Here is a 21742-nt window from a genome sequence, read left to right as displayed (position 1 = left end):
TATACCAGCCTCAGTAAATTGCCCTACCAGGACTTTGACAAATATGTAAAATAAATACCTAAGAGCCAAAATACATTATGGGACCACATTGGGCAGTTCACTTGAGATGCCAAACTCTAAAACTCTTGGGATGAGAGATTTTGGAGTATGTTGGACTATAGGTTGCTCTCCTCAATGTAACAGGGAACGGGCGGAACGCACCCTAAACGTTCCGAACGACCTAACAATGGGTGCCGCTACCGAAATGGAGTCAAGAACGGAACACCGTTCCGCAATGGGGTGTAATTGGAATGCTGACCCCTAATAGGGGGAATGGAGTGGAATGGCACTTGGAACGGGCATCCGGAATGGTCAACCAAAAAAGTCAAATGTTTTTTTAACTTGTTTGGGACAGAATTGGGGCTATTTGGGGACAGGTTTGGGGCTATTTGGAGGGCTTATTTGGGACTGTTTGGGGGCTTGTCTCACCTCTTCCTCAAGCTCTCAACGTCTCTAATGAGCTACTCTCCTTGCTAAAGATTTAATCTTGGATATGGAGCTCTAGCTTCTACCTATTCTTTTTTGGCGGAAAGCACAACACCCTCAAAGAACCAATGTCGCTTCTACCTCTCTCTCTCAAGCTCCTCTCTCTCTCTCTCTCGTTCTCTCGTCAAACTCCATCCTTCTCTCAAGCTCCTTACCACGAGCGTTCAGTAGACCCCCATGTAGACCACTTTCAGGACATGAAATGAGGCTACTGAAGGGCTTGTGTCTGCCAATACAAGCAGGTGTAGGTCTGTGTGTGGGCTGTGTGCAAATGGGTGTGAGGCTACAAATGGGCCTTGGGCAGATGCTCGTGAAACTGTATAGGTGTGGGAGGGCCTGGTGGAGGGCGGATGCAGGTGGCTGGAGGCATGTGCAAGTTGTGCTGTGGGTTATAGGCTAAAAGTGATACCTACTGTGATGGTGTAGGTAGATAAGACTGGGCTATCATGATGAAAGCAAGCAGGTGAAGGCGAAACACAAGCTGCTCTCGATCCCCTAGGATCTCTCTCTCTCTCTCTCTCTCTCTCTCTCTCTCTCTCTCTCTCTCTCTCTCTCACACACACACACACACACACACACACATATACGTTTAGCACTGGTGTTAATAGATGTCATACATCTCCTTCCTCTAGGAATTTTTACATACCCTACATAATACTTTTGGCTACACCCTCTCTTTACTAGAGATAAGAAAAATAACAAGGGTATGAAAGCATTCTATTAGCAATTTGGTAGTCCTTTACCTTGGTGACTCTCTTTAGTATAGTGTAGGGAATGTGGGCAATGGTCACTGAGGTGACCATTCCATATAATACTGTGACCACATGGCGACCGGCGAATGCAAGGAGCCACTGGTAGGAGCAATATTGCAGGGAATGGTTAATGTGGGACCATTCCCGGCTTCATAGTCGAGGGGAGGGGGGCCATGTCACAAAATGACGACATGGCATGCTATAAGTTGTTCTAACTTATCGGCACGTGCCGACACGGCCCAAAGGGACACTAGGCATAATAAAAGGGCTGGCGAGCACGTTGTACGAACGCCGCAATTTGCGTTAACATGCTGACGTGGCATGCCGTATGGAACCCCACGTTTTGGGCTGACAAATACTGACGTGGCAGTGTACAGACAACGGCATTTTTTACTGGCAGCTTTTGGGCTTGAAGCTTTTGAGTTAGAAGGTTTTCATGTAACTGCTTTTGAGGCCAAGAGCCTTTAAATAGAACCCAAGGCCCCTCTTTCCCTCAGAGAATCTGGACGCAGAGTCTGAGAGCAGAGGGCCCGCGGGAGTTGTAACTTTGCTCATTCATTAAAATAAAAATAAAAACCGAAAGGGACGCTAGATTTCTTAGAGGAGCAGAGCATTTGATACAGTAGTAGAAATATACTTTGAAGTATCATATAGCCTCTACTTCTAAACCGAGCACATCTAAGGGTAAAAATCGTGTAAAATCAGCTACTGGGTCTTTTGCTCAATTGATATGTACTTCGGTTACACCTCGTATGGTAATAACTCTATATGTTTATTTAGGACAAGGAACACAATCGGTAACGGTCTGTCGACACCTGTAAAACACATTCAAGCCTAACAAACTGTTTTGCTTGTTTGAATGGATTCGAGTGAGAACCCTCCATCCTTGGTGCTACAAGTTGTTATTATACCAAGAGAAAATAACCTTCTATCCTATACTTAATAGAATGAAATTTCATTCTTTGAACCCATTTCTACAAAGTTTCCCTCTCTTTGGTCCAGTGTCTGGTGAAATTTTTGTAGTTCTTTTGTAATATTTTTATTAGTATTAGATAGGAACACACATCTCTAAACACAAGGCCTGACAATGTTTCATTGTCAGACCAGAGACTTAGGCTGTTAGACATTTAAACTCCCTAGATTGATATTTAAGCCTCACAATGATTGTACCTTTTAGGTTGATCGATAATAAGGTAGGCTAATATCTAATCTAGGGAGAGGGCTCCTACACATAGTCGTAGTATCTAGCTGTTTGGCTATGTGTAGGGAGTCTAGCTATCTTGTATTTGAGCTTGTAAGGGAGTGAATTAGGGTTTTCCTTCATCAAAACGGTGTGTGAGCTCCAATTTGGAAGCTCTTAAATCGCTATAAAATAAAAAAATTGTCATCATGAAGGTGGAAGCTCGTGACTTCCTTTCAACAGTTTGAAGTTACGACTATGTAATTAGGGGAAAGGCTACAAGATTCCATGAAAGAGGTTTGGGATTTGACTAGGATTTGTGCTTGTATGACTGTTGAGGGTTCATGGTTGAGACTTTAGTGTTCTTAATTGTTCTTTTAAATTAAAAATGGTTGTGAAGATCATCTATTCTCATGTATCTCATGGTTCTCGATCTCTTCTTCATTTTCTCACTTTCAATGATTGGGTTTGCCAACTTGCACCACTTGACAAAGAGGCTAAACAAGGGTTCGAGCCACTGCAGACCTAATCACACAAATGAGTGTGATCACTTAGTGTCACAGTGAAAAATTAGCACCTTGCTCGTCCTGGGATGCAGATCTTACCATTTTTTTTTAAAAAAAGCGCATGCGTGCACACGCATATCTGAGCATACACGACTCCATAGATCTAGAATATACATCCATTATCCAATGGCATCGACTACCGCGTAAGCATTGTACCGTGAACATACCCTAGATGCTCTTGACTGTGATTCAGCTTCTAAAAAGCCAAGTGAAATTTATCACACAAAATGTTCGAAATTCTGATACACACTTTTATTGCAATTGATGATGCCAGGTAACCGATGAAAACTTTGTGTATGGACCATGGTTCTATAATGTGATGTTACACCTTTGATAATGTTGGATGATTTCCCATATGGCCCATCAGCTTTTCGTAATGGAGCCTACAGTGGCTTATCAGTCTCATGTTTATCTGATTCTATGTTTTGCTAGATGTAAGTTATTGGGCTCACATGTTATTGGCAAATTATGTCTTTTAATTCCTGTATTGTGGCACTTGCTTTCTCTTGTTAAACCTGCAAACTTTCAAAGTTGGAAGAAGCCCAAATGCTGGGACCCTCTGAAACGTTTCAGCTTCAAGGCTTCTGAAACTATTCAAAATGTTCTGAAATGTTAATAATTTGAAACGTGTTGCAACTATGGTACTTACATATCACCCTATGATTAACTGACCACCAAAAACAAAGTGTCATTGAATTGTCTGAAAGTCAAGTTGAATGTTATTTCTGAACATCCATGCATAAAGCAAGCTTTTTAAAGGAATTCTGACAATTCTCGACAAAAGCATTCTCTTCAAATGATGGTTAGATTAAAGTAAAAAATTTAGAACTTACAGAACTCAAAACTCTTTTTAAGGGTACTGAGTCATCCGTAAGCAGCTTCTGCAATACAAAAGGATAGGAAGATGCAAACACCTGGAAATCAGGATCAACTGCTAATGCTAACCCTGTCACGCTCATAAAAAAGTCAATGTTAATGGCCATGAAATCAGGAATTGACTGTGATGACTTGACGCGATTCACCAACTAACATCTGCTTGCTTAACAAAGAGAACAAACTATAGTAACAGTGAATAAAACAAATCTTTTGAAGTTCATAGGTCCAAAGTTAGTTACATGCAACAGACTACACATGTCCACCAAGATAATGAGCACCGCAGTCAGCTCGTGCGACAAACTAAATCCATATTCTACTTTCACATGATAAAAAAGCTTCCATGATTGGCATGTGGTGTTATTGAACAGGGCAATTGGCAATCGTTCTTTATTTGGTTACCCTGTCCTCAGCAAGAGAGATTTCTAATTTCCTATGATATCTAGGTGTTTTAGGTGCTTTAGTCGGTGGAGGCCTTTCCAGCATTGTTTGAGTGTGTCACAAAAAAGCTGTTTGTTAAGTTAAACCCTTGTCGCCTCCTTTAGGGCACATGGATATGCTGATACTTGGTGGGCAACTTGCTTTTGGCACCATGTTCCAAGGCAATCCTTGCTGCATCCAAACGGAACCCACCTACCTAATCTACAATCACTCCTCCGAAACTTCCTCCTGATGAAGAATCCTCAATATCTTATTATTTTATGTTTTTCTTAAATGCTTGTCCGATTTCTTTTCTCACCATTAGATCTTGACATGGAATTTTGACTAGGGTTCTCTCCTGAAAACTTCACTAAATTGAGTCAGCTTCCTTGATTACCTTCTCCTCGTTTTATTTTCGGAGGACTTGCTAGGGTTGTGATCTACATCTTATGCATCTGTTCTTTGAGCTTGAGCAACTCGTGACCACATTGAGAGGGATAACTTCCTCCCTCTGCAAAGAAGACACAGAAGTTAGTATCTCTATTAACCCTAAACTTGTATCGGGATCCTCAAAAGACGCTCCTCGCTGGCTCAGAAAATCATTGTCGAGGTGGGTTATTCCACACTTTGTGCAATATCTTACCACTCTACATCGATTCACTCAAGGCTCATGTGGATAATTTTTGAGCCAATGGTCACTACCACATCAACAGCATGGTCCTGGAACCTTGTCAACATCATTTGGCTCTGAGGTTCTTTGGGGAATTCTTGCACTAAAGTTTCCTTGAGTGATAAGCATTAAGGTCTGGTTACTTTCACCACCTACTTAAGGTCAGGAAGGAATAGGGGTTAAGTTCCTCTGTGATGAGTGCTATTTCTTGCCTCTTGCCTCATGCACTATATGATCATATCCCGCAAAGCTTGGGGACAGGTCAATAGAAAGTACGCTCTGATTCTAGTTACTTTCTATCCCAGCACTTTGCTGGCAGCTTGATATTGATTATGTCAAGCTCAGTCATTCCGTTCAAGCAGAATTTTCTACAAGAGAATGACTCATGTTCTACCACCATTGATTAGTTCTCTGCTTAACAGAGTACAAGAATATTCTACGCCTCTCAAGTTCCACATATTAGAAAGGAAAGACTGTCACTATGAATGTGAAACCGAAAGAGAATTTCACTGCTTTGAGGTTTTGAATCATTTTGTCTTGGAAAAGAGAAACACCGAAACCATTTTCGTAAATATGTAAGTACATACATATGCACACACGCACACTCTTGGGACTAGTGACTGGGCTTGAAATTTGTAAAGGGGGATGACTGGCTCTAAAACTAAATACCACCTGGCTGCTGAAGAGTTGTCCTTATGACTAAGGGCCTCCTTGCTTCTTTAGCACCAAGACTATAGGGCGTTTGGTGGCATCTTATGGTCCCCCATGTGGGAATCACCTCGTTGAAGGTTACCCACCTAAATTAACTGGGGCTCCCGAGGACATGTGCTGGCGAGCTGTCTTTAGGTCCTCTTCTGCAGAGCAGGTCACCATACTCTCTCTCTCTCTCTCTCTCTCTCTCTCTCTCTCTCTCTCTCTCTCTCTCTCTCTCTCTCTCTCTCTCTCTCTCTCTCTCTCTCTCTCTCTCTCTCTCTCTCTCTCTCTCTCTCTCTCTCTCTCTCTCTCTCTCTCCGTTTCATTTGTCTTTCCGATAATCGGATGACATACACACAATGTACATTTGATTTGTCTCATAGGCCGATTTCGGCCTGACATAGACGTTAAAAATCTTTCTTTCTTTCTCTCTCCGCTGCTGCCCTCGCCCCCCGCTGCTGCCACTGCGCTCCCACTTCCCCTAGCCCCCGCTGCTGCCCCTGCGCAGGTAAATCTCCCCCCCTCTCTCGCCCCGCACCCGCACCCGCACCCCCCCGAGTCCCCCCCTTCCCCCCCCCCCCCCCCCCCCCCCCCCCCCCCCCCCCCCCCCCCCCCCGCAACCACACCCCTTGGCCCTGCCCCTGCACCCCTACCCCGCGCGCTGTCCCCCCCGCCCCCCTTCCCGCTCCCTCTCTCTATCGCGATGAGTCCATCGCACATTCTCTCTCTCTCTCTCTCTCTCTCTCTCTCTCTATGCGTCTTGATGTGGGTGCTTTTGAGGATAGCTTTACTCGAAGAGACATCATCTTTTCCTCTAAGACACACCAGGCCCCCAGGCAATCCGTGCCTCACATCAGTGAATACAGGTGGGAGACAGCCTACAGACAGGAGACAAATCAGAGCACAGAGGACGGGGCTCGGGGGGGGTGGCAGTGTTATTTAAAGAAGATCTGCATCCATCTTCAGAGGGACGTGCTTATGGGGAAAGTCACTCCCAGACAGTCACAGACTGACTTCCGACGCTTGGTGCGGCGGAAGAAGAGGGCTTTTTTGGCTCGACTCGAGCAGGACTCGCCTGAGGAGTGGCGGCTCTTTCATGAGCAGTCCCCCCCCCCCCCCTGCTATTGCCTCCACAGAGACCTGGGGTCAGTACGCATCATCTTTGTACACAGTACCGAGACAGCCGCCCCTCCCCAACCCCCCCGACCCGTGCCCACACACATGTGCTTTTTTCACCGCTGAGATGGTGAAGAAAGCTATTGAGAGGCTGAGGACTGGGAGAGCATATGATCATCATGGCTTAGTCGTTGAGCATTTCATGCATGCCAAAGACCTACTAGCAGAGCTTCTAGCAACTATGTTTAACCGTGCACATGTGTGAGGGTCTACCGGACACCTGGAGCCTATCTACGATTGTACATATCTTCAAGTCAAGAGACCCCATGGAGCCTGGGAATTATCGCACTATCATGATTCGACACACACTGGCACGGTTGTATGCATCCATTCTTGAGCAACAGCTGAGTACATGGGCAGAGAGGGAAGGAACGCGTGCAACTGGGCAGGCAGGGTTCAGGAGAGGCTTTTCTACTCTTGACCATATCCTGACACTCAGGGCCATCATTGAGGAGGGCAGATCTCATGGGAGACCGATCTATTGTAGCTTTGTGGACTTCCGCAAAGCTTTTGACACAGTACCCAGAGCTAGATTGATGCGCAGATTACAGGAAATGGGAGTACCCACAGAGCTCATTTGGGGGATCATGGCATTGTACAGATCAGTAGTAGGGCATGTACGGACCCCTGAGGGACTCTCTACACCGGTTCACTCCACTATTGGGGTGAAGCAGGGCTGCGCGCTCTCTCCTACTCTTTCCCGTATGTATGTGGATGAGGTTTTTGATTACATTGAGAGCGATGGTGATAGAGGTGCACAGTTGGCAGGGACATGGATTCCACTCTTGTTATATGCTGATGATATAGTGTTGATCTCCGAATCCCCAGAGGGAATGCAACGTCAATTGGATGCTTTGCATAGGTTTGCCCACGAAAGTGGTTTGTCTGTCAACCTTGGTAAAACCAAGGTTATGGTGTTTAATACCACCCCACAATGGATCACGAGGTCAGCACCTACATTCACATACGGACATGAGACTCTGGAGTACACAGATGCTTACACTTACCTTGGAGTGGTTTTTAGCCGACCTGCATTCTCACTTAGAAGAGCAGCAGTGACCAGAATGACTAGAGCCCACGCAGTATTAGGTAGATTGGAGAAGATGTGTTCGCAGGTTCAGTTTGAGGAGCCTCGGACGAGACTTTAGCTCTTTGACACTTTGGTGGCTTCAGCATTGCTCTATGGAGATGAGATATGGGGACCTTCATTAGATCACCACGGGAGACCGGGTCGCACGCATGGATGGGGGAACATGGAGAAAAGTCTCGTCTCTATGATCTCGCGGCTCATTAGAGCCAAGGCATCAGTACCACGGGCCATTATCCGAGCAGAGCTAGCACCCCCCCCACTAGTAGTTGAGGTGCTCACCAGATCAGTCTCCTTCATAAACCGCGCATGGGAACTTCCTAGAGACAGATATGCTCGCATTGCACTTGAGTCCTCTCGACAGTTAGCCATGCAAGGAGATACAACATGCTGTTATGGGGAGATGGCATCATGGTTTCAGGCGCATGGATTCAGCATAGACAACCATTCCAATACTCATCGGATGCACCATCTCTCACTCTTACACAGTCAGAGATCACCAAGCTCATCCGCCAAGACCTGACCCAGCTAGACACCAGGAGGACATGGATATAGCCAGCACAGGAATTGGGCACGAAGATGGCTTTCTACAGAGACCACCTTCTCCAGCTTACGGAGGACGGTTTGGTGATGAGACCCAGATACATGGACACCCACTTGTCTCATGGGATACGATGTGCTATTGGCCAATTACGCACATCCTCTCACCAACTGCGGATTGAGATTGGGAGATACAGCGGAGTACCAGCAAAGCCCAGGACATGCCCCTTGTGTGACATGGAGCATGAGACAGAGTTGCATTATACATGCCGCTGCCCCGTCTACTACGAGATCCGAGGCCGCTTCCATTGCTTGTTCAGAGAGGGTTTTGGACCACTCTGAAGAGTCATGGGATACGAGGATCAGAGATGCCTGGGTTTGTTCTTGCTCGAGCTGCACAGACACAGAGACAGCCTGATGAGTGGCGACGCTAGCCAGTCTCAAAGACGGATCACAGACTTCTTCGGAACAGACACGGGACAGCCGCAAGAGCCACTCCCACAGCAGAGCTCCCCCTCGTCTCACACCAGAGGCACACTGATTGACCGAGCGACTGAACTGGGGAAATTCAGGCGCCTACGACTGCGGAGGACTACAGAGCATCGACGGAGGCTACGTCAGAAGATTCGGAGCACTCTGGCCAGGCATGCACGACGCCCGGTCAGACTACTAACCATGGAGGAGATTGATGAGATCCGCCAACGACCGATGCTAGATCTCCTGTGATTCAGCTATCCCAGCTAGCTGCTTAGTTCACACCCATCAGTTTAGGATTCCATAGTATTTTATTTTGTCTTTTTGTCATCTTGTTACTCTGACTTTGTATCAGATCCCGCACATTGTAACTTTTTGGTCTCATAGGTCACTTTGGCCTTTTTGAAGACGTTAATATAACATTTCATTTCATCTCATCTCTCAGATCTCTCTCTCTCTCTCTCTCTCTCTCTCTCTCTCTCTCTCTCTCTCTCTCTCTCTCTCTCTCTCTCTCTCTCTCTCTCTCTCTCTCTCTCTCTCTCTCTCTCTCTCTCTCTCTCTCTCTCTCTCTCTCTCTCTCTCTCTCTCCACAGAGAGAGCCTGATGAGAGGAGAGGCTGCTAGCCAGTCTCAGAGACAGATCACAGATCTCTTTAGAGCTGCCACTGGACACTCTGAGAAGTTACTACCACAGCACAGCTCGTCGTCTCACACCAGAGGTACACTGATCGACCGAGCGACTAAGCTCGGGAGATCCAGACGCCCACGATTGCGGAGGACTACACAACATCGACGGAGGCTGCATAAGAGGATTCGGATAACTTTGGCTCGACATGCACGACGCGTGATCTGACTACTGACCATGGAGGAGATTGATGAGATCCGCCAGCGATCGATGCTGGATCTCTTGTGATCTCGCTATCCCAGCTAGCTGCTTACTTCACACCTAGTAGTTTAGGATTCCATAGTATTTTATTGTGACATTTGTCATTTCATTTTTGTCATCTTGTTACTCTGACTCTAACTTTGTATTAGATCCACCACATTGTAACTTTCTGGCCACATAGGTCACTTTGGCCTTTTGAAGACGTTAATATAACATTTCATTTCTCTCCTTCAGAGGAGGTTTAGTTTCACGAACCGTGATCAAAGCTTTAAATTTTTAACACTCTAGTGACTCCAGCTATGCTCTATGGAGTTTAGGTATGGGGACCCTGAGTAGATCACCATGGAAGATCTGGCAACACAGATGGATGGAGATGTATGGAGAGGCCTTTGGTCTCTATGATCGCCCGGATCATTCGGGCTAAGGCCTCAGTACCACATGAGATTATCCGAGTGGAGCTACCCCCCGTGGTGGAGGCATTGACGAGATCAATTTCCTTTATGCCCTAGAGTCATCTCGACAACTAGCTCTACAAGGCGATACAACATGTTGGTATGGACTGATGACATCATGGTTTACGTCACATGGTCTCAACATGGATTCACCCTCTTTGTCTGTCACACAGACAGAGATCACCAGACTCATACGTCAGGATCTGATTCAGCTAAATACCAAGAGCACATGGATACAGCCGACACGGGAGTTGGGCACGAAGATTGCCTTCCACAGAGAGCATCTTCTCCAACTCACGGAGGACGGCTTTGTGACTAGGCTTGCATACATGGATACACACTTATCTCATGGGCTAAGATGCGGTATTGGACAGATACGCATATCCTCACATCAGCTCCAAATCGAGACTCGCCGATTTCGAGGGGTGCCGGCAGGAGCCAAGATATGTCACCTATGTAACTTAGAGCCAGAGACAGACACTACACGTGTCACTGCCCGCCATACTATGAGATACGCGGCTGCTTCCACTGCATGTTCAGAGAAGGGTTCGGACCTTTTTCAAGAGTCATGAGATACAAGGATCAGAGGTGTCTCGGATTGTTCCTGCTAGAGCTGCGCAGACTTAGGGAGAGCTTGCTGAGGACATCAGGGGAAAGACAGTCTCAGAGATGAATCACAGATTTCTTTACACCAGCCAGAGGAGAGCCAAAGGAGCAGTCATTTACAGTAGATCTCAGAGCCTACTCGTACTAGAGGTACACTGCTTGACCGAGCCATTGAGCTTGGTAGATCCAGACATCCAAGACCTCGGGGGGTCTCCCACTACCGACGAAGGCTGCAACCGAAGATACAGATCACTCTAGCTCGACATGCAAGACGCCCAACCAAAGTACTGACCATGGAGGAGGTCAATGAGATCCGACAACGACCCATGAGAGATTTATAACAAGGACAGAACCTAAGCCCCGGTTTTTTAAACATGTTGTACTTGTGATCTTAAGATCATTGACAATCCTAAGGTTAGAAAACTTATTGCTACAGGATTAAATCATATCCCTACTTTTTCAAAGAATCCACATTTAGCTCTCTCAGCCTTACTTGGCTGCGTGACTGATATAGTCAATACACTCCGACTCGAATTGACATTCCAAATGGGATTTCGAAAGCATAGTGAAAAAATACTTTCTTTGGAAAAGTGCTCTGTTACCACCACAATAGCTTTCCACTAAGTACTCTTGGTTCACCCTTTTATTAGTTGTTAAACAACTTTCAAACGCTATAACAAAAAAGGTTTATTGTTGGACTAGATAAAGCTTACAATACCCCTACGGTTATGTATTCAAAGAATCCACATTTAGCTCTCTCAGCCTTACTTGGCTGCGTGACTGATATAGTCAATACACTCGGACTCGAATTGACATTCCAAATGGGATTTCGAAAGCATAGTGAAAAAATACTTTCTTTAGAAAAGTGCTCTGTTACCACCACAATAGCTTTCCACTAAGTACTCTTGGTTCACCCTATTAATTAGTTGTTAAACAACTTTCAAACGCTATAACAAAAAAGGTTTATTGTTGGACTAGATAAAGCTTCCAATACCCCTACGGTTATGTATAAGAGACAAGCTTGGGATGCAGCCCATAATAGACTAGCGTGATGCAAGTGTATTTGTCATACTCTATTTCGCAATTAAATATCAACTATGATCATTGACTGGTACAATAAGTTTGGTTACTCTAAGGAGTTCTGTAAACTTCTTGTCCTATTTCCTACTTTTAAAATCCACAAACATAATGTTAGATGGATATCTAATGCTTCTAATGACATCTATACTAACATTACAAAAGACATTACCTCATGTCTTAATCTTGTTTTCTTAGAGTTGGAACTCATTTTTGCCAAAAAAAACAAAAAGTCTGCAAAGATTTCTTAGATATTGGTTACAATCCGTTTTGGTATATTAAGAACTTCAAGAACGTAACTCTAAATCTTCCAAACCCGATTTATATCCTCTTTTCAACCGATATTACTCAATGCTACAGAAACATTTCTCTGATTGGAGATGTTTGTCTTATTGATGTCTTGTTCGAATTGGTCAAAATGGCTTTTCAAAATGTTAAACTACAAGGACTCTCAAAAATCTCGTTAACTCATGGTCCTAGATGGGTCAAAACGTCTAATCAAAAACCATCAATACTATTTAATGAGCATGAGCTATGCGATTGCATTTCTTGGATCCTACAAAATTGCTTTGAACAATGACAAGACCACCACATTACTATTTAACGAGCATGAGCTATGCGATTACATTTCTTGGATCCTACAAAATTGCTTTCTACAATGTGGTGGTCTTGTCTTTAGACAATAATGCCAAGGTATCTCGATGGGCTTTGCCTGCCCACCCGTAATGTGTAATCTGCACCTTGCATATTTTGAGTATAAATGGTTCTTGAAAACCATGGCAGACAAGAAATCTCTTCGTAAGCTAAAACTTTTTCCACAAAACTAATGGTACATGGATGATCTCTTAGGCATTAACAATAGGCCTTTCCTTTCAGAAATTCCTTCTATTTACTTTGATATTCTGAAAATAAAACGTTCTCTTGGCTCAGGTTTTGAAACCACCTTTGGCTTTTTCTCTATCTCTATTCAAGTTTTAAACTTTTCTATCTCGTTAAGTAGCCTCTTTTCACGTAACTTTGACATGAAATTTGTTTGGAAAAGAGATAAATCATAATTTAAACATTGCTCTTGCTAAGTTCTTTAAGAAGAAAAGCAATAGACTAGCAATAGCGGCCATTAACTCATCCTTTATACTTTATCTAATCATGTATTCTTCTTCCAACATAGTTGTTGCTTTTGAAGAGATCAATTACCTTATCAACAAATTTTGCTTAAATGGATTCAGCAGGCATGACCTAGTTAAAACTATTACTAGGGTCACTATGCATAATCAATGACCCGGAATTAAACTTCATTGCTCTAATCTTGTCGATTTAATGAGGCAGTAGGCCCATACTGAATGGGGCTACTGCCAAATACATGTGAGTAGGGTGCCTAGGGAAGAGTGGCCGAGCCCGCACATACATACTCGTGGGCCTAGTGGCTCAGCTTGAAATTTGTTAAGGGGTTGACTGGCTCTGAAGTTAAATACCATCGAGGTCTCCCTGCTTCTCTAGCACCAAGACTAAAGGATGTTTGGTGGAATTTTACGGTACCCTATGTGGGAACCTTAGCTACCTAATTCAACAGCGATATGTGTTGGTGAGCTCTTGGGATAGTTTCTTATGACGTTAAAATTATTCTCTTCTTCTTTTTCTTCTTCTTTACAGCTTCCTTGCTGCCTCCCCCTGAGTCGCTAACGGGCTCATGTCTCAATAGGAATGTATGGGCAGGTATGAGATGCATGCAGGATGAGCTCACAAGTAGAGGCATTTTTTAGCAAATGATATGCCGATTCAGCTTGAGAGTCCAGTTCTATCATCTACTGTTCAAGAGGAACTAATCTTCCTATGAAGAGTTGCAAAAAGGAACATGTTTGGAGATGTTTGCGAGAATATCAAGGGGTACTTTAAGGATTTTGGAAAAAGGTATGTGTGTTGAACATAGTAGGGAACCAAATAGACACTGGTAGAAACAAACATTGGATTTATCTGTCGACCCACACTAGGCCACCTTGGCATAAACCAACATAAGATTGATGTGGCAATTGTGAAACTCACTCTAGTACAATGTGAGTGAGATTCAGTGCAATAGTATAAACTCATAATACTAGCATATATATGCACGTTTGAGAGAGAGAGAGAGAGAGAGAGAGAGAGAGAGAGAGAGAGAGAGAGAAATGAAATGATATATTAACGTCTACAAGAGGCCAAAATGACCTATGAGACCAACTGATTACAATGATGAGTCTAGTACCAAGTCTGGGTACAAACAAGAAAACTACAAACAAAGAACTGATAGGAGTGCTACCGACTCCTATGGGTGGCTGGTAGGCTGAGCAATGGTATCACCATAAAGGTACAAAGTGGGGATAAGTGTCACCATGATACAATATAGCAGTAGCATGAAGCCTATCCCGATCGACATTCTGGGTGTCGTGCTAGAATCCTGTGGATCCTCTGCCGCAATCTCCGCCGGTGATGCGTGGCTCCCCTCCTCAGTCGCGGTCGTCTCGATCTCCCTAACTCTGTAGCTCGATCAATGAGAGTACCGCTGATGTGTGTATGGGTGGGAACCGAGCTCTCTGGTGGTGGTGTCCCCTCTGACTCTGTGGTACTCAGACTGAAGAAATCTGAGATGTGTCTCTGGGACTGTCTCTGTCTTTGCCCATTCAATAGAGCGTCTCTATGTCTCTGAATCTCAAGTAGGAATAATCCGAGACATCTTTGATCCTGATATCTCATGACTCTGTCTAACGAGTCAAAACCATCTCTGAATAGACAATGAAAGCGTCCCCGTATCTCATAGTAGACTGTGCAGCGACATATATAGTGGAACTCTGTCTCTGGCTCTGCATGGCATAACTGACATATCCTACTGTCTGCTGGTATGCCTCTGAATCTACCTGTCTCAATCCCAAGCTGGTGTGAAGATGTGCGAATCTGGCCAATAGCACATCGTAACCTATGAGATAGATGTGTGTCCATGTAACTGGGCCGTGTGACAAATCCGTCTGTCGTGAGTTGAAGAAGATGTTCTCTATAGAAAACCCTCTTCGTACCCAACTCCCGTGATGGTTCTATCCATGTCCTCTTGTTATCAAGCTGGATAAGATCCTGCCGAATGAGTCTAGTAGTCTCCATCCGTGTAAGAGCCAAGGATGGTGCATCAAGAGAATACTGGAAAGGGGGCAGCCTGTCCATGCTGAAACCATGCCTCTGAAACCATGAGCTCATCTGTGCATACCAACATGATGTATCTCCCTGTAATGCCAGCTGTCTGGATGACTCGAGAGCAAGCCTGGCATACCTGTCCCTGGTGGTGTCCCATAAGCTGTGTACAAATGATACTGATCTGGTGAGTGCCTCAACCTCCATAGGTGGGGCAGCCAGCTCCGCTCGTATGATGTCATGTGGGACTGAGGCCTTGGCTCTAATCAGCCTAGAAATCATAGATATCAGGGGTCTCTCCATATTAGTCCATCCAGCACTGTCAATAGACGGTCCCCAAACCTGAACCGCGTAGTGCATAACTGAAGCGACCAAAGTATCGAAAAGCCAGAGCTTTGTTCGAGGTTCCTGGAACTGAACCTGCGAACAAATCCTCTCTAAACCACCTAGGGCTGCATAGGCACGAGTCAATCTAGTGTCTGCTGCCACTTTCAGTGTGAACCTCGGTCCACTAGAGAGAGAGAGAGAGAGAATACCCCATCATGAATCAGTTGATTCATGAGGGGAATTAGACATAGTTACTTATTATGGGAGATTTATGACACTTTTTATATCTCTGTCATAAGGATGGTGGCTTGTTGTGGTAGGTTTAGGATGCAGTCATAAAAGGACTGCTATCACCTACCATGACTGCACATGGAAGTTATAGCACAATCATGATTTTGATTGACCTCTCTCTCTCTCTCCTCTAGTGAAGGTATAAATGTTTTCAAAATACAAGCCAAAAGTGGCAAAATCTATGATAAGCAACACGAGGCTCTAGGTGTGATCCATCTAAAGCTGGTCTTATGAGCTTTGTATGTGGCTGTGGGAAAGATAATGGGAGTCAATTTTGACATTGGTATGGCACAATTGCTTTGATGACCCTTGTGAGGATCTCTTCAACCAATTCTTCACGTCTCAAAGTCTTCCGCTAGAAGTCTCACATTAGCTCGTTCATAGATAAATTTCTTACAAACGAAGCAGTGTTCTTGGGTGGCTTGTAACACAAGTAATCAAGAACTGTTCCTGAGATTGTGTGATTGCATCAAGCTCTTCGATACAAGTCAAAAGTTTGTTTAAGGAGAGCCATATGAGTTGTCTATCTACGATACTCATTAATGTTAAGTAAAGTTCTTCAATACCTTCTTGTTTGCAAGGGGTTGCGACTTTCCGTATACATAAGCATTGTGAACAAAAAAACACGTTTCCGATTACAAATGAGCATTTGTGTGGGGAGGTTGAAATGCCAAACCACAAAGTAGCACTTCCAAACAATCAATGTAGGGACGTCCACACCAACAAAGAATTGAGAAGAAGTTTTACAATGAACCGAGCTCCATCATAGCATTCCTATACATAATGCTGACTCCCAGCTTTTTCTTGGAGTGCTAGAAGTTGCTTGGTTCGGATCTATGTAGCGTCTATCAGCACATCTTGCACACTAGCGAGATGCTTGAAAGCACGAGTGAGGATCTGACTTACCTTATTCCCAAGGAGGGAGGCTCCTTGGATGAGATTCAACAATGGTGACCCATCAATATTCTTAAATCAACCTAGAAAATCTTAGCGAAGGCTCTGTGAGGATTCATCCGCTACTTAAAAGCATTAGACATGTGTCTCAGACAGGTTTTGTCAAGGAGCACAATATCCTTGACAACATCTTTACCTTTTGGGAGGCGGCTGCCCTCGCACGTCTCCGAGGAGAGGATCTTGTGATACTCCTCGATTTTGAGAAGGCTTACGACAAGATCTCGCATTTCCTCGAGGGCACTTTGCGCACGATGTGCTTTTCGGATGCTTGGATCAAAGGAGTGTCAGCTCTGTACAGATGTGCACACAGTCGAGTGCTCTTGGCAGGGGAAGAGGGGAACGCTTCATGCTCACATGTTCGGTTAGAGAGGATTGCCCCCTTCCTTTTTCTCTTCTATGCTAAGGCAATGAGTAGATTTTTGACTTCACAGGAGGTTGGTTTGCGTGGTTTAGAGCTCCCTATTAGGGGAGACGTGTTGCTTGACGCTGAGTTTGCTAACCACTTAGGCATGTACTTCGAGGACCATGCGGGGGAAAAATAGCATATTGCAATGTAGAATGGCCTCCCTGTCTCCGCTTTCACTATGATCTGGCCTGCTCATCCCTCCGAACAATACGAATGAGGGGTTGCAACTCTTCCCTGAATACGACTGCCCCACCTACTCACCCCCGTCCTCTATGTGTTGATCTCACTTGAGTTGGATTTACCTTCCCGACCCTTCTTCTTCATGGCTTGTTGTTCCAATTTCTAAACTCTCTCAAAATAAATCAATAAATTTTATGGTTGGAGCAAGAACTTCCTGCTCCCTTCGCTTTTTGCTCTTAAATGCACTTAGAAACTAGGCTCTCATGTGTTTTTTCGATGGCTGCACATGTAGTAGCCTGGTAAGCTCTTTGATCTTCTCTCCATAGTGCCCTAGGGAGACCTTACGTTGCTGAGCTTTATCTAACTCGTAGAGGATATCTTCATCCCCTCGATTCTCACTCTACTCGAAAAGGGTCAGCTTGTTGTATGTTCTTTGTCTACATGTTGGACAATGGTATTACTATTTTCGAGCTACATCCTTTAAAGTCTAAGGGAAGTATTCCGCTTTGTTGTCTTCATCAATGTCTTTGACGTCGGTATATCGCTCAAAAGCTTGGATATGGACATCTCGATCATCCCTTTTGCTGTGTGTGAATGTAAAAAAGCTATCTTTATATCATTGGATTTTTCCATATGTCTGGGTTTTTCATGATAATCAGCTTTCCTCTCCTAACATCGAGGCTTGTCAAGGTGATTTGTTTCCCTCTCCTGATGTTTCGGTCTGACTGTTCAGAATCTGGATGGGTATTAGGTTCTCTAATTCTTGGGCTCGCTGCTATCTCCTCTCTTTGTGAGCGTAGCTGGAGATCATCAAACTCCTGCTCCAATGCTTCCGCAACCGTATCAATATAATCCTGCTCTTGAACAACCATTTTGGTGGATTTCCTAACATGTATTGAGCATCTTGGTGGCATATTGAATATCTAACTAACTCTGAGTCCTAACTAGGGAGACTAGTTCCTGTCAATGATCGCCAAAATGGGATGAGCAAGATCCTGTGACAACTATTCCAAAGTTAAGCTCAGAGTAACTGAATAGGTTCAGATGACCAGATGAGAGACTCAGACTTCAGTTTAAATTATGAGACACTGAAAGAGAGCAACTTAGAATATGGTTCAGATTCACATTCAAAGTCGTATTATAGTTTAAAGTACAACTGGTTGTTTGAGAACTCTTGGAATGATTGATTGGAAATTACAATTGATATAAAGACCAGCTCTGAATGCTCCTAAGCTCTCGAAGTCTAAGAGCTACAAAGGTAAGATCTTAAGAGTCAAGAAGACCCAAAATGGGATGAATGGGTCCTATTTATAGGTATCGGCACTGTATTTTGATTGGTCGGCACAGCCGTACAGTATAAGACTGCTGCCTTGTGCCTCCACGTGGCACTCGTTGCTGATGGTGACTTTGGAAAGCCTCTAGAGAGAATCAGTGCAAGCCATTTGTCTAAGCGACTGTCTCCACCTTCCACAAAGAGAGCGAATATCAAAATTGAAGGAACAATCTAGAGAGATCTCAAAGGTATATCCTACAAGTCTTGAAAGGAAGACGCGTTACTAGAAGCGAAACCCTACGCTTGCTTGTGTTCTGTTGAATCTTCCTTGTGCAAACTGTCATGGCATGCCAGCGCACGGGATTCGATGCGTTTTTGTTGAGATCCTCTACACATGCAGAGAGTCAGCACGAGCTGCTCTTAAATTTTGCAAAATTACATTACTTGTGCAACGAGCTGTAGTCACCTAGTGTGCTACAGCTACTGCTGCTCGCAAGTACTACCTATCGTAACCTGCTCGTCAATCACAGCCCACAGGTGCTGCACTGCGGTACACATCCTTTTGAAGGTGCTATCTAATGCGGTTGCCTATGCTATCGATGTTGCACCTCTAGGCACCTCTTATGCTGCAGTAACAAAAGTTTGATTGCCGCAGCAACTGTGGACTGAGTAGCAATAATACGAGGCAATACCAGAAAGTTGCTCAAGCCTCAGCTACCACAAGTTAGTTCTCCCGCATTGAGCAAAGGACAAAGAAAGAAAAAGTACGAGGATCGATAGCAAGCTACATCGCAAGCGGTGATCACAGAAAGGGGACAAAGCAAGCAGGTTTCTTACTACAAGCACAATTACAAGCATTCGAGCCGGTTCTTGCCCCCCCCCCCCCCCCCCCCCCCCCCCCAAAAAAAAAAAAAGATGTTTGTGTGAGGTGTTGCAAGACCAAGCGAAAAACAATTTCTATCAAGTAACACATGTAGGGATGTCCATACCAAAAAACAATAGTGAAAATAAAGTTTTTACCAAATCAAGGTCCATTATAGCATTCCTATACTTAACGAGGACATCATTACCCACCTCTCTTTTCGCCCTTGGTATTAAATAGTCACACCCAATTACATATATTATAAGCTGCAAAGAAGCTTATTGGTATGAGAGGGATTTCACACTTGGAATGCAGCTTGGGTTGAAAGACTGCCTAGCTCTTTGTGGAGGTTGTAAGGGCTGTCCAAGATGGGTAGGGAAGGTAGGTGTGGAGTTCGCTTAAGATTGATAGTTGCCTCCATCGAGCCAACAAGCCCGGCTATATGCGCATGGGGGGTTAGAGGGTGTGTTTAGAGTTCACTATGGGGTGAAAGCTTTGGTTCTACCCCTTTGATGGTGATCCTCCCCCTTGGCACGTTTGGCACATTTTTCATTCACAAAGCGAGGTTAGGAGCACGATAGAGAGGCTGAATTTCGGAAAGGAACATTTTGTGGTTCGACCATGATCTATGGTCGACGATGCATAAAATCACCACATTCTTTCATGAAAGAACATTGAGGGAATCCATGTTGGTATTCCTACGATGGATTTCAATTTACGGGCAAGAGGCTGTGAAAGCTCTCTTAATCCACAAAAGAAGCAATGATGCACTTCTCCCTTTTCTAGCAGCCACCACCCCCACCCTCCACGTCTAAATTGCGGTGTTGATAAGGAAGTTCCTATGCACAACCAAACGTCCTATAGGCGAGCATCATTGTCAGAATGGTACAACCGGAGCTTTCACCCCAAAGAGAACTCTAAACACACTCTGTAACCCCTTGCTTGGCATACATCCGGCCTTGCTCACTCCACAAAACGCCCCAGCAAACTCCAAACACACCCAATGAAGCTACATTTCCAAGGCAAAATCCCTCTTATACTAATAAGCTTGTTATGCGCGTTTTAAAAGATGTAGCGAGGCATGTCTACTTAATACCAAGGGGTGAAAATAGGGCCAGGTAATGTTTTTTGCAACAAAAAAGATCCTTCCATTAGTTAATAATAACTCTCCGCAGGCTACAAACCCGTTTGTGAGAGAGGGTTGCATCAGAAACATGGGGACACTCTCCTTGTGAGAAAAGTATGTACAATGAGGGCTAGATCACGAGATGGGAGGAGAAAAAGCCTCATTGGTGGACAGTAGTGCCATCTAGGCACACCCTTAACCATGGTGAAGAAAGGCCCTGGGCGCCAAAGTCACAAGAACGCCTCTGGGCGCTCCCGCATGCGGTCGGAGCTTCCCTAAAGCCTCTCACACTAACCCATAAGTGTATGAATCAGCTCCAACGAAATGTCTCAAATAGTCTCTACTCGTGGAACAGGGCGAGCCTCAAAGATGCGAAAGCAATAGTCCCGCCAAGATGAACCAGAGTGTCAGGCCAGAGGTGAGCTCCCAACACCACTCTCTCTCACTACACCACTCTTAGGGGATGAACTTTGTGCAAGCTGAAGTGTAGGTCGACCCTCTTGGATCACTATCATCCTGCTGGTGGAAACCAACTCAAAGTGGAGCGTAGTGCCTGCGAGAGTGGACCAGGCTACAGCACCCCAAGTGTATTGTCTGGCTGTGGAGAGGGCTGCCATCAGCCGGAGAACCCGAAGCCAAACTTGTTGTGCCATGGGGGAGTCGCACAAACATTGACGCTGACTCTCCAAAAGATGGCCTTAAGCTTCACATGCGACGGAAAAGCCGTTGTGTACCAACCACGAACTTTTGAATTAATCACATGTAGTACAAACATCAGCCCAAAAAGCTGCGAACTTCATGTACATTCTTCAAATTTGGGCAGTCTCTAATAGTTTCGACCTTGGCCATGTCCATTTTTACACCCTCCAAAGAGACAATGTGTCCCAAAAAGTGTATCTCTGGCAAGAAAAACTCGCTCTTCTTCCCAATACCCACCAATCTATGTTGTCATAATGCCTGCAAAATATGTAAGAGATGGTGTTTTCCCTCTGCCCCACTCTTGGAGAATACAATGATGTCGTCGAAATAGGTGTTCACAAATGACCGGTACTCCCAAAAAATCTTGTCCATCATCCTATTGAACGTTGTAGGATTATTTGTGAGAAAAAAAAACATCACCAAGTACTCGTACAATCCAAAGGATGTCTTGAACACGGTCTTGCATACATCTCCAGGAGCAATCTTGATCTAATGATA

General features: G+C 44.7%; 1 protein-coding gene across 6 annotated transcripts in view; it reads right to left on the bottom strand.

Moving 5' to 3' along the window:
• ATATH8 (Protein kinase superfamily protein) overlaps positions 1-21742 on the bottom strand; it is a 164301-nt gene that overhangs the window by 18904 nt on the left and 123655 nt on the right. For all 6 annotated transcript variants that reach the window (XM_086491144.1, XM_086491152.1, XM_086491160.1 and 3 more), the window contains one exon: positions 3857-3969. In XM_086491144.1, the coding sequence (XP_086347270.1) occupies positions 3857-3969 (113 nt within the window). The remainder of the gene's footprint in view (positions 1-3856; positions 3970-21742) is intronic.

This window comes from Adiantum capillus-veneris, chromosome 2 (genome assembly GCF_014529385.1).
Source record: "Adiantum capillus-veneris isolate H3 chromosome 2, ASM1452938v2, whole genome shotgun sequence".
NCBI lineage: Eukaryota > Viridiplantae > Streptophyta > Polypodiopsida > Polypodiales > Pteridaceae > Adiantum > Adiantum capillus-veneris.
Note: the sequence above shows the minus strand (reverse complement) of the source record. Positions and strands in the feature narration are given on the sequence as shown.